We start from the raw sequence: 14011 nt of genomic DNA, 5'->3' as shown, positions 1-14011 counted from the left end.
CCCTATACCATGCATAAGTTATTTCTTTTAGTCATTGTACTATAATTCAATCATTTTTAGTCCTTGTATTTTTTCGAATTATGAAATTTCAGTCATAACCAAACGATAGCCATTAAATTCATTAACATTTGTTATTTCTAATATTTTATGCGACAAATATATTATCACATGTGTAATGGCATATTACCTTGCTATTTTCATATAATATTCATAAAAAAATCACATCATTTTAGTTAATGAATTTATTGTCTACCATTTGAGCCAGGACTAAAATTTCAAATTTCAAAATTATTGGGACTAAAGATGATCAAATATAGACTAAATATAACACCCCTAACTCGTCTTCGTCGCCGGATTAAGATTATGGAGTATTACAGTACAATTAAAAACATTTAACTTCAATAGAAACAATCATTCAAATTAAATAATAACACTCAAAAACACATTTTATTTATATCATAAATACTCTTATGAGCCTTAAACCTAGTCTACAATGCCCTAAAAATAGCTTGAGAACATTCAGGTACTAATTTGAACTAAAACAAAAAAAATTGGAAAAATTAAAAAATTTTGGAAACAGGGTTCACACGGCCGTGTGACATAGTTCAGGCCATATGGCTTGAAAACATGGTCGTGTGGCCAACCGTGTACAACTTGAAGTATGGGACACACAATTGTGTCCAAGCCCGTGTGGATGTTCGAAATAGGCTTACACGGTCATGTATCAGGTTGTGTGCTAGAACGTGTATGCATTCGAAGTTAGATCACACGGCCGTGTCACCAGGCCATGTAACTCTTTGTGACTGTGTAGTTCATCCTGAACTTAAAATTAATAGGACACATGGCTATGTGAAGAGGTCGTGTGTGGCACATAGCCATGTGGCAGCCCGTGTCCCAAGCTGTGTGCATTCACTAAAACCTCTAATGTAAGCCTAAACAACAAGCATTTCTTGGACATCAAACCAAATCTTTTCCAATCATATTCACATGGTTAAAACACATTCAAACATACCACAAACAAGCCAAAGTCATTCAACCTATGTGCTTAATCAATATGTCATCACTAGGCACCACAATTCAAACACCAAAACAATTCAAAAACAATTCTATAAGTCCAAACCTTAAACATACATCATACACACTAGTTAACCATTTCATTTACATTCCAATTCTACCATAAGTCACCTACTTCAAAGGCATAAATAGGTGACCAAAGAAATATATTCACATAGACATTTACAATCTAAAATCAATGACATATATACTTATAAGTAAGCTAAGCATAAGCTCAAACCACATCACTTCGGCAAAATAGCATAAAAACTCCTATTACATACCATTTATAACCATTAACCAAAATAACCAAAAACTACTAAAATGATGGATGGATAGTATGATTGTATTCCGATAAGATTCTCAACCGATAGAGCTTTCCTGTGAGCTACAAGAAGAGTAAACAACTAAGTAAGCTACTAGTGCTTAGTAAGCTCGTATAATTACAAACGTAAACTTACCTACTAGGCTCAACTATATAAACTTGATGCATAATTTTTATTATCATGCTCATGAACTTATAATATCCTATACACATCAAAAGTCCCAACAAGTTAGTGAGCTCAACAAGATACACACATAATCTTATCATAAACACATAATAATAACATACCAAATATATCTTTCATTCATCACAAATACCATTTTGCATAACACATTCCATTCAAAGCATTAAACCATCATCTTCCATTTCAACATTCATGATCACATTACACTTCATATAATTTAACTCGCATTTTAATTTATTAATACCTGTTGAACCAAATGAAACAAATGACTTTATTATGGCATAAAACATTACAAGTACATGTATTTAAAACTCACTTCAACCTTCTATTCGCATAATAAACTTCAATCCATTAATATAATACTCATAAGTTCTTATTCACATACCAAACCTTAGAACATTGATATAATAGTCATTCCATCGATATCCTTTTCAATTGTTTCATCGTTCTGAAGATGTCGTGATATCTTTCAACCAAGGTCTTACACAATTTCGTTGTGATGCCATAATATCTTTCAACTATGGTCTTGATCATTGTACAAAAAGAAGGAGTAATGAGTGAGTGGTATTCTTTTTTAGCAACAAGAACCACAAACTTAGGATTCCAATTCTCATCAATCTTGTGTGGTAATTCACTCGGTACAATAATTTTGTACTTCTACTTTTACATGTTTTGGATCACATTAACAAGCTTGTACCTCATGCTTACTTTAATGGAGATTGTTTGATTAAGGGGGAGATACTTAGGGGAGAATATGTAATGCGATGATTTTATTTTCCCTGTATTTTTTGTTACATTGTCAAAGAGGGAGATTGTTGACTCATTTAAAGGTAAGATGAATTCTGAGGCTGTTTTTGTGACTAAAATAGTGACCACAACTTCAGACACTATTTCATTGCGTTACTCGTCTATTTTTAGAATTGGAATATTTTAGAACAAAATCATTAGGCTATTTGTTTTGAAGATATTTGGACAAGTTAGAGCTCAAACCAAGAAGACCAATTGAGTTAAAATTGAAGTCTTGAAGATTGATTCTTGTGGTTCAAGTTTGGTTACTTGCGGAACAAGTAAAATCACTTCTATTGTTGAAGACTTTCAATTACACCAAGACTCTTATAGAATTATTATCCTATACTGATTTTTAGCTTTAGTTTATAGAAAAGTGATTAGATTATGACTCTTATGTAAGCAAAACTTAAGTAGTATATAAACTTAAGTTTTGTCTAAGTTAAAGAGATATTGAGAGTAACCGAGAGATGAGTTTGAGAGAGCATAAATTTGTTCAAGTTAGGAATGTATATGTGTGCATTGTTTTTGTAAGCAATCAAGAGTCCCTTAAGTTGCAAAACTAAACTTTAGAAGGGAAGTTTAGTGTGAGAGTGATCTAGTCTTTGTACAATGGTAAGGTTGCTAAATCAGTGAGAGTTAGCTCAGTGTTAGGACTTAAATCACTAGTTGTATTGTAAGAAAGATAATTGATCATTCCTCTGGCAAGGCCCCGTAGACATAGTCTGAGGTCAAACTGCATACACAATCTCAGTATTCATCTTTACGTTTTCGCACTTTTGATTTCGTGATTGAAACAATGGCCAAAGTTCCAAATACTATTTTAGCCATAATTTCTATTTGCAATGCAAGTACCCCCACTTTCTACATACCTATTGGATATATGTTGTTATTAGTATTATTAGTTTCAAATCATATGATTCATTTGTTATTAAATGTTATTTGTAAATGAACACATATATTTTAAATATGTGATATCCACACACATACATGTATAATAAAATTACTAATCATTCATATTTCATTTACGAAAACAAAAAATTTTGCCTTTAAAAGCTGAAGAGAAGAGTTTATTATTATATTATTTTGAAAAGAAATATATATTTGTTGTTGTTATGAGTGTCTTCAAGAATTTGACAAATTCATAATTTCAAAAAACATTTATATAAAAGCCGCAAAGTTCGGACCGCATTCCTAGTTCATGTGAAATAGATTTGAAGTTTAAATGGTATATATAAAATTAAGGCAAATTTCATGAATTGAAATTAATAATCTGTTAATTAAATTCGAGTGTATAGATCTGCATCACCTCTGAACTTTTTCTAACATCTGAAATCTGGATTTTTTTTTTTTTTGAAGTTCATTTCTGTAAATCTTGAAATGTGTATCTAGTTTTAATCTTGAGTGGACAATGTCAGTTACGGCGACGGAGACAAATAAAATCACCCTTCTAACGGCGGATGAAGAGGAATTCGTAGTGGATGAAGCCATAGCGATGGAGTTCGGCACGGTGAAGATGTACTACGAAGACAATCCAGACTCGTGCGATGAAGCCATTCCACTCCCTAACGTGACATCCAAATACCTGGCAAAAGTGATCGAATACTACAAGTGGCATGTAGAGCATCGAGCGAAGAAAGCACCGAAACCTGTAAAAATCAAATTCTTACAGTACGAAGAGGAGGAAGACGAGGAAGCTAAGGCGTTTGATAAAGCGCTGTTCAATACGCTGGACAACGAGGGAATGAAACAGATGATAATGGCGGCTAACTATCTGGATGCAAAAGATCTGCTTGAAATGCTGACGCAAGCAGTGGCGGATAGGATAAAAAAATAAGAGTGTGGAATATGTGAGGAAGTTTTTCGGGATCGAGAACGATTATACGCCGGAGGAAGAGGCGGAGCTTAGGAAGCAGAATGAATGGGCCTTCGAAGATTTGGATCCTGACGATGATTGATTTAGGAATGGGTTTTTACTCTTCTAACAAAATAATTACGATTATAAGCCATCATTTATGGTTTTTTGGATAAAATAAAATAATTTATCTATTCGGCCTTGTGAGTGCCTAGAAAGGACGAACTAATTTTGGAGGACATACTAACCAAATTTAAATTTATCCTCCTCACAAGATTTTATCTCCTTTTAATAAGTTCCTCTTGATTCGGAATATAACAATGGTGAGCAAAATCTGATTCAATTTGAAAAACTTGATAAAAAAATTTAAATTTTGAATTAAATAATTCGAGTTAATCGAATTATTCGGATCAATTCGAATAAAAAATTAAATTTCTAATACTCACCCCTAATAATGAATGCATCTTGCAGGATGAGTACCACTTAGACTTCATTTTGCAAAGTATGTTCATTTATGTTTGAGGATGTTGGTTCGAATTTGTGAAGGCATATATGTTGATGGTAAAACTTTAAGGGACCTACCAATATTTAAAGAGGACAATCCCAAATTATACAATCACGACAAGACATAATGGGTTGGGTCAGGCTGTGACAATTTTGTATTTTAATATGATATGTTTTATTAAGAACTAGATTTAATATTCCGCATAATGGTAAGTTTAACTCTTAAAGTTTATCCCTTTTCTTACTTTGATTTTAATTCCTTTCTTCTTTCAATCACTTTGATCCTCAAGTTCTAAAATTTAGTTAAATAACTCTTTTATTTACGAAAAAAACTAGCTAATCTATTAAAATTGTTTAAGGTATAATGATAAATTCAACCATTAATATTTATCTCTTTTTTCATTTTGGTCCTAATTCTTTTTTGTCATTTTGGCTCTCAACCTTCAAATTTTAAACAAATTGCTTTTATTTGGTTGGAAAAGTTTATTGAAATGTTAAAATTTTAATGAAAACGACTAGGTAGCCCACAAGGCAATTCGTGTGTGCTTTAAAAAAATTCAAAAAAGTTTATAAAATTTGCGTAAACTAAACTAGTAGTCACCCAACTATCAATGAATTTCTTTTTTGGTCACCTAACTATGGAAAGTTACAAAATGATCACCCAACTATTAGTAAATTCTTTTTTTAGCCACCAACTATGAAAAGTTACAAAATAGTTATCCAATTATTCAATTTTATCTTTTCCAGTCATCAACCCGCTAATGGTGGCAACTTTTAAAATTGGAATGATAGCAACTTTAACCTTCAACTTTGTCACATCCAAAAATTGGGCCTAGAAGTTTCGTTTTAGTAAATCGGGTTTAGTTTATTTGGGCCGAAATTAGTTCTCGATACCAAATGCTTCAGTGAGGTTTAGAAAATATTTTTCTAACGGGTTTAAAAGAGAAATCAATTTTGAAAAGTGGTTTAGAGGACTAAATTGTAAAAAAAGGAAAAATTAAAAGTATTCCTAAAGTTATTATACCTTTTTTTTAAATCAACCTATTTTCCCTCGAATGAAGCACAGACACTCACGTACTCTCCTTCAAACTCCTACTATGACTTGAAAATCCTTCACTCACCCAAACACTTTGATAGCCTATAAAAACAAAATCTTTCATTATAATTTTACTCATCTTTTAAACAACAAAAACTCTTTCAAAGTTTTCAAGAGCCTTCATCGATTTTCAAGTCTGTTTTTATCGGGTTTTCATAACAAGCGAACACCAGGTCACCATTCCCTAGTGCGAGATAAGGTTATGTTCTGCTTAGTATTTCTGGCGAGATCTAGCTTTCTAAAAACATGTTTTAAACTCATTGAAACAATGTTCATGTTTTAACTAAAATTGAGGTCATCAATGGTGGAATCTGGATTTTTGAATTAATCTGCTAGTTTAAAGAAATTTCCAACTTGTTCTGAAGAGTTTAGAAGTTGAGAACTGATAGCAAGCTATAAGAACAAGTCAATCTAATAGGTTTGCCAAATTGGAAAAGTATAGGTTTAAACGAGCTAGGCTTATTTCTATGTTTTATTTTATTTTTAATGTGTTTAACATGTATGTGTTGTGTGGATTATGTAACACCCTAAACCTGCCCAGACGTTATGGCCGGATCTAGCGATGTCACATGATAGGTTGTTTGAAAACCATGTCAATACGTTAAAACCATTTCCATTGAATTTCTTATCTTAATATCTTATTAGTTCCAAAATTGTGCTGCTCATTTAATCGATAGGTTCAAAACGTTATTCATTTGCGGAAGCTTTTAAAACAAATTAAACAATCATGCGTTTAGGAAAAAATTATTTGTTTCTTTTGAAAACCGAGGTTTCCTACTACTAGCAGTTGTAATCCATAAAGTAAAGATAATTAAAACCCATAACCAAAGTCTGAAAGTCCAATTACAACCTAAAAACTTAGCCAGTAAAAATAGAATAGAAATAAAACCAATTATCGTAAATATGGGTTAAAAACCATGAAAGTCTAAAACCGTGGTCACCGCCAAGTCCTCCGCCGCACCGATCAGTCTAGATCTGGGGATTACCTGTGCACATTTAAACAAAAGGGGTGAGTTTATGAAAACTCGGTGTGTAATCCCAGAGAAAACAAACAATAGCAAATCACACTGCACAATTAAAGCAGTCTTGGGCCTAAGCCTTTTTTCAGTATCAGTAACAGTTTGGGTCTTAGCCCATCTCAATACAGTATCAAATATGCAATAGGGCCTTAGTCCATCATAGTATTAATAGCAGTCATGCAATATTCAATAACAAAGTCCTACCCAACCAGCCTCTACACACTATCTCTGTCTAACCCTACACTCCATGTGGGGATCAAATTAACCCACCCATCCCTACACTCCAAGTAGTACCGAATGCGGCACAAAACAGTAATTTGCAGCTGAGCTGCCAGTATGTTAGGCTTAAGAGCCTTTCAGTACACTTCCTCCAAATATAATTAACCCAACCCCATGCAATGCAACATACAAGTCATGACATGCTATCTCAGGACATCAGTACATATAACCAGTTCAGTATACAAGTATACTACCATCATGCTCAACACATATATAAATCAAATAGTCAGTTCGTACAATTAGGGGTCTAAGTGATGCTTACCGACCCTACAGTAGGTTCATAGTCGACTTGGGTGACCCGTGCAACCTTAGCAATCAATTCAGTGAAAATGGGCTCACATGCCTATGTGGTTTGCCCGTGTAGGCCCACTCGGCCCAAATTGGCCTTGGCCGCGTGGTCCATTTTTAATGTAACCCATGCTAGCTAAATATTCATATATGTTTTCACTATTTACTTATATGTTCCTTCAAAGTTGTCTACTTGAGTCATTGTTACTAAACTATTTATATCTTGAGCTACAGAATTCCAAATTAAGGTCTACTTGATGTCTTTGAAACTAAACTCAAATACCTTTCTATCATAAAATTTTTAGAATTTTTGGTTCAACCACAGTAAAATCTTCAATCTTACCCATGTTTTGTTGTCTGACAGCTTCGACATTTCTTTAGTAAAAATTAATTATCTCTTATTACAAAATTTGGGTGATTTTACCATTTGTTTCTATTGAAAATAGACTCATTAATAATTTAAACGTATAAATTTTAACCCCCCAATTATTTTTCTCCAATTTTTGATGATTTTCCAAAGTCAGAACAAGGGAACCCAAATTCATTCTGACCTTCTCTCTCAAAACTTATTATATCTCAAGATTTACAATTCCATTACTTACACTGTTTCTTCTATGAGAAACTAGACTCAATAAGCTTTAATTCCATATTTTGTTCATCCTCTAATTAGATTTTAACAATTTATGGTGATTTTTCAAATTTAACCTACTGCTGCTGTCTAAACAACAAGTAATTTTAGCTTTTCACCAAATCTCATTTCCTGCATTTCGGGTACACACCTAGTTTTGTTTGATGCTAAAACAGTCCCCGAGCACTCCAAATCCTATAATTAAACAAATAACACTAATTTAATTTCACATAACGTGATCCCAAATCGAACTCGTATCGAGGTTTTAACCCATAAGCGACTAAACCTTACCTTCAAATGATGAACAGTAATTCCCACACAAACTAACAACATGTTTGGTTGGGTGTATTGGCTACTAATCGGTGGGCCCCACTTAAGCCCCCTTTATTCCCTTGTTTGGTTCATGGTAATGCTATTACGGGTGTAATACATTCCTGACCTAATCGGTGAAATCCACCGATTTGTAATACATCCCAAAGCTCAGTTTAGGTGCTGCTTCCTTTACCCTACCTGTTTTACCCTCCCGATTGGCTTCCCCATTGCGTCTCCACTTCCTTCCTTCTGCCTTCTACCGATTTGCTCAAGTTTCAACCGATTTGCTCCCTCTGTCTCTCAACCTTTTCTTTTCTTTTTCTTTACAACCAGTCAATGTCAGCTCGTCCATCGACCGCTTCGACAAAGAACAGAAGTGGAACAGTGAATTTTGTTTTTTAATTTCATTTTCCCTTCTGAATTATATTTCAGATTAAAACCTCGAAAACTTCAAGGATTTGATTTCAAATTCGAGATCATTCAATGGTTGCCCCTTTTCTTTCTACTCCTTTTCAACCCTACGTTTATCAGGTAATATTTTATTTTTTCGCAAAACTCTTTTTACTCTTGTATCGGTTTTCTGTTTGTTTCATGATAAATTTAAGGTAAAACTGAGGAGACTCAACCTTGTTTCTTTGCAACTGGCTTGCATTTCAATGGAATTTAGGTTATGTTATGCCATTTGATCTGTTATGTTTAACTCGCATCGTTGAGAAATAATGATTGAGGTTCCTTTAAATAGACTTGACTTTGATTTCACTGTTGAAGTTGATCCGTTTGTAATAAATTTTTATATCACGTTGTTTATTCCTAAGACTTCAGTGATCAAACTGTGAAAGTAGCTAGTATAAGTGTTGAATTCGGTGAACAACAAATATTTTGTGAGCTTTAGTGGAAATTAGAATGTTAATCTTGTGTAGTCTAAATGCCTCAGCATGTGTGTGTAAATGTATCTTATATATATATCCATAATAGTCTCTTTTTGGTATAAAGTTGTGTAGAGTCAGCAAGATGCTGTGATCCCATTTCAAATATTGGGTGGTGAGGCTCAAATACTTCAGGTACTTCCATGTTCCAAGCTTTTATCTAGAATATTTCATTGAATTTATGCCTATGAGACCCCATGTCTAGGTTTTGAAACCTTTACTTATTTCAATCTTGGTATCGGTTCGTTCTTTTAGAAGATAATGTTGAAGCCTCAAGAAGAGGTTATCGCGAAACCTGGTAGGTGGTTGCTTTGCTCTCTGTTATATTCCTTAGTTTTGTTACTGCTACTCTAGTTTTATGCTTTATATGAAGCAGGGTCTTAAAATTACCGTGATAGACATTCATTGAAGTTTAAATTGGGTGAGTCTTTCAAGATGGTATATAACTGTGCTATTGGTTGCTTGGAGTTCAGATCTGTGTCCTACAATGTTATGACAATTTTATATTGCCAAGAATGTATTGTAGTACAAGTATAGTGGGCAGAGGTGTCAGAAGTTCAATAAAACCAAGAAGATATTTTACTAACAATTTAAACCATTTCTCTCTATCATACTGTTCTTCTTTATAGACACAATCATGATACTTCTATGAATTGGATTATCTGCTAAAGGCGGACAGCTTAGTCAATAAGATGATTCTCTTGCTACATTCTGTTAGTTGTTGTTTGTTATCTTGTTATCTTGTAGACTTTAAGTGCCTGTAACCCTTTTTCTTTTTGGTTTCTTGTTTGCTTTCAGTACGTAAATGCAATGGCTTAGAATGCTTTAAAGAACAATTCTAGGACATATACTTCCCTGATCACTAATAATCACCTTGATTCTATCTTCCAAGTATCCTTTTACACGCACTTGAGTCTGAATCCCAGTATATAAGAGTCAAAGGTCCAGGATACTTTGACCTGGACAAAGTATAAGATACTGGATCTGGTTTACATCAATGGTACATAGATGTATAATACATGAAAAATCCTCTAATACATGAGAAATCTTAGAAAAACATTAAACATACGTTGCCTGCTTTGCCAGCTACTGTCAAGATCAGCAACAGCAAAGCAACTGAAATGGAGATGGTTGTTCAGTTACAATTTTTGCTGTGTATTCAAGTCTTGCTTGCTGCTTTCTTTTCATTTCTTTTTGCTTCGATTTTTCATTGGTTTTGCTTTGCAAATCTGTTGATACTTGCAGCCAAATTTCCAACATAGAGTAACAAAAAGGTTCTGCTTTGGATTTCATAAAAGTATCCATAGGAGGACATGGTGGGCACCCGAATTCAGATATTAAGATTCATACTTTAATTCTTTTTTGACAGCTGACTTGTTATTGCTTGGTTTTAATTCATAGGATCAGTGATGGACATCATTCAGCTTCATTGTTTAGTTTCTGGCATTGGTGCTCATGACATAGGCAGAGTAAGTAGAGATTTGATCATCTTGTATCTCTATATTATTATTAAATTATATGTAATAATAATTATTTTTCTTTTTTAATCTATTATTTGTATTTGATAAATATTTTGATACTTAAAGATAATGGTGTACCAATTTTTGTATTAATATAAAAAATGTGAGTACTACATGGATCAAAAAATGATGAGATCGTTATAATTTAAAAAGGACATCAAACTTTAGTACCAATTCTTGTATTAATATCAATTATGATCTTTATTTAACGATTTTGATACTTTCAAAGATCTCGTTCAAATTTAAACATTATTAAAATAAATTGTGCTAACTCTAAGCTCAAATAAAAATTTGCATGAAGGAATGGTATATTCATGGTACCTAAAAAGATGGGGAAGTAACCAAGAGAACCACAAATGATGAAAGAGCAAAATAATAGCAATAAATGAAGACATGTGGGCATTGGCCTAGAATGGTACCCCCAAATTAATTGATGAAAAAAGAATTAAAAGAAATTTTTATCATAAATTTAATGACACAAAATTATAAGCAGATGCTGAAAAATAAACCATGGGTTCCCACAAACATCTATGTTTGTTGTATTAATCAATTCCTTTACCTACATTGTGGACTTTAGCTTTTTCTTCCCCTAATTTCAGCTTTTATTGCAGTTTGTACCAATTTTTTCATTCCAAAACCAATATAGCTCTTTGCCTCTTAATTCTCTAGCCCCTAACATGGACTACGTACATATATATATACATAAAACCTAGTTGCTCTCATTTTTAATTTGTTTGTTCTCTCAATTATTTTTATAAAATTTATATTTGATACATTGATTGTATATAAGATTATTTCATCTAACCTTTTCTTAATATAAGTTAATTATGTTTATCCAGAACATAATTCTCAAGTTATATTTTGATTTGAGTAATTTTATGAAATTATATATCATTATTAAATTAAATTTAATATTAATTATTTTAAATTGTATAAATTCATATAAGAAAATTTATTATCAAGAATTTTATGAAATTATATATTATTAAATTATACAAATTCATATAAGATAATTTATTAGTTATAATTATTTTAAATTTTATTAAATCATATATTTTAATTAAAATATATTTAATTTTAATTATTTAAAATTATCTTTTATAGTATAATATATTATGATTTGAGTAAATTCATATAAGAATATTAATTATTAAGAATTTTATTAAATTATATATTTTAATTATAATATATTTAATAATTATGTTAATTTATATTTTATAGTATCATATATTATGATTTGAGTAAATTCATATAAGAATATTGATTATTAAGAATTTTATTAAATTATATATTTTAATTAAAATATATTTAATTATAATTATGTTTAAATATGATTAAAATATTTATTACTGATAATAATAATCTTATTAAAATTTAAATAACAATAACAATAATCATTTACCAAAACAATTTTATGCTAAGGGTATTCTAGTCATTTTAGTTTTTTCCATTATGCTATTACACCTCTATTCCATTCAACCAAACACAAGATTACTATTACGCCTCTATTCCATTACATTCAACCAAACAGTGGATTAGCTATTACACCTCTAATCCAATACACCTCTAATCCCAATACACCTCTAATCCAATACACCTCTAATCCAATACAGCGAACCAAACGCACCCTAAGACTCTGATTGGTGATTACGAGCCCTTGAATCCTTCCGTAATTGGCATAAACAAAACACTTTAGAAGAAAGTTAAAAAACAAAGACAAATTACTTATCTAAAACTTACCGAACGATCGCAGACAAACGTAGAGCGACACGAGGCAGAGTGGGAAAAGAAAAATCAAGAAGATAAAGTGTGAAAGAGAGCAAAAATTCGGCAACAATGAAGAGAAAAACGACAAGAAGGTGGAGGGATTTTAGGGAAAGTAAAAAAAATGAACAGAATATTTGATAACCACCAATCCCTTATTTCTCTCCATCAAACTCCCCACTAAATCCACTACTCAGATTTTTAGTCCATCTCAAACTCTCCTGGATGCACGAGCAAAAATAATGCCCACGCCAAGATTCGAACACAGAACCTCCTTCACACCAACACTCCACTTATCCACCAAACCAGTAAGTCCTTTCTGTTAATTATTTGCCAACTTTTACTTAAAAGCCTACTAACCAAAGATATTATTCATAAAAATACCAAAATTTACCCAAGTCCTGGCTAGAACTTGGGACCTCCCAAACACACTCAGAACACATAGCCACTAAAGAAAACAGATATTTTGTGTCACACATTCACAATACTTAAAATTAAAATTTTGGGGCATTACATATTATATGTGTGAAGTTGTGAACCCAACAGAGCCATCAACAAGCAAAGTAAAGGGCATGGAGAAGCTTGTATACAATTTTACGAACCCGACATGTGAGTGTTTTGGGGTTGTCATTAGTATGTGTGAACCATAGTTTTATGGTGAGTTCGCCAAGTGTAAGTTATATGTGTTTGCGATAAGTGTGAATATGAATGGATTATGATATGTGAAAGCATGATTTGTGCATTGCGAGCTATATATGGCACGTGATTGAGTAAATATGATAAGAACTGCTTATACATGTATATTTGACTTTGTGATCTCTGAAACCTTTGGATACCATTGGCATGCCATAGGATTTGTGAGTACTCACCTATATGCTTTGTGATTTGGGTATTGAGGCCCTGAGGATATATAGGGTGTGAATGGAGAGTGTTTACTTTATATGACATTTATGGGATATATAAGGTGTGTTTAGAGAGTTTTTAATTTTATGCTACACTTACGGAGAAATAAATGAATCTTTGATTTTCGGGGTGTGATGAAGATCTTCTTATCAAATGTGTGGTTTTTAAGTCCACTTTTATGTTTCAAGTCATCAAAGAAATATTTATACGCAAACTATGTATATGCGAACCCTTATATGTATGGGAGATAAATGTATGAATGTAATGGTGAATTCATTGTGTGACTTATGTTTTGTATATGCTATATGGTTCTTTAGAACATTCACCGAACTCGTAAGAGCTCACACACTATTTACTAAACACTGCAGGCAGTTAGATCACACGGTGTGTAGCGACAAAACAAGTGGTCCAAGCGAGACATAAAAACTGAATAAGTGGTACAAATGAACTCTTAACTTAAAGGCAATATGGGATTCTGCTTGGGGTTAGAGATATCTTTCTATCTGTTGGCTTCGTTGGTTGTTTTAAGACTTAGTTATTTATGTTTTTCAAGCTTGCAAACCAATAGA

The 14011-nt window shown here is 32.4% G+C and overlaps 1 protein-coding gene and 1 long non-coding RNA gene across 3 annotated transcripts; both read left to right on the top strand.

Annotated features, from left to right (window-relative positions):
- The first annotated feature begins 3820 nt into the window (after nt 1–3820).
- On the top strand, nt 3821–4405 carry LOC107921953 (SKP1-like protein 1A). The gene has a single exon (XM_016851748.2). It carries the CDS (start codon nt 3844–3846, stop codon nt 4183–4185), a length of 342 nt encoding a protein of 113 aa, XP_016707237.2. The 5' UTR covers nt 3821–3843; the 3' UTR covers nt 4186–4405.
- A 4189-nt stretch (nt 4406–8594) lies between these two features.
- Nucleotides 8595–10725, top strand: LOC121213862 (uncharacterized). Of its 2 annotated transcripts, none has more exons than XR_005909344.1 (3): nt 8595–8860; nt 9323–9390; nt 10657–10725. It is a non-coding gene; the product is annotated as an uncharacterized lncRNA (long non-coding RNA). The 2 variants fall into 2 exon arrangements; XR_005909343.1 differs by lacking the exon at nt 10657–10725 and adding an exon at nt 9511–10155.
- Nucleotides 10726–14011: the final 3286 nt, after the last annotated feature.

Source organism: Gossypium hirsutum, chromosome D01 (assembly GCF_007990345.1).
Source record: "Gossypium hirsutum isolate 1008001.06 chromosome D01, Gossypium_hirsutum_v2.1, whole genome shotgun sequence".
NCBI lineage: Eukaryota > Viridiplantae > Streptophyta > Magnoliopsida > Malvales > Malvaceae > Gossypium > Gossypium hirsutum.
This window is presented reverse-complemented; position numbering and strand designations above follow the sequence as displayed.

What these genes read in the sequence shown, in the direction of transcription:
- LOC107921953 (XM_016851748.2), top strand. Translation starts at nt 3,844, where the DNA reads ATGGAGTTCGGCACGGTGAAGATGTACTACGAAGACAATCCAGACTCG.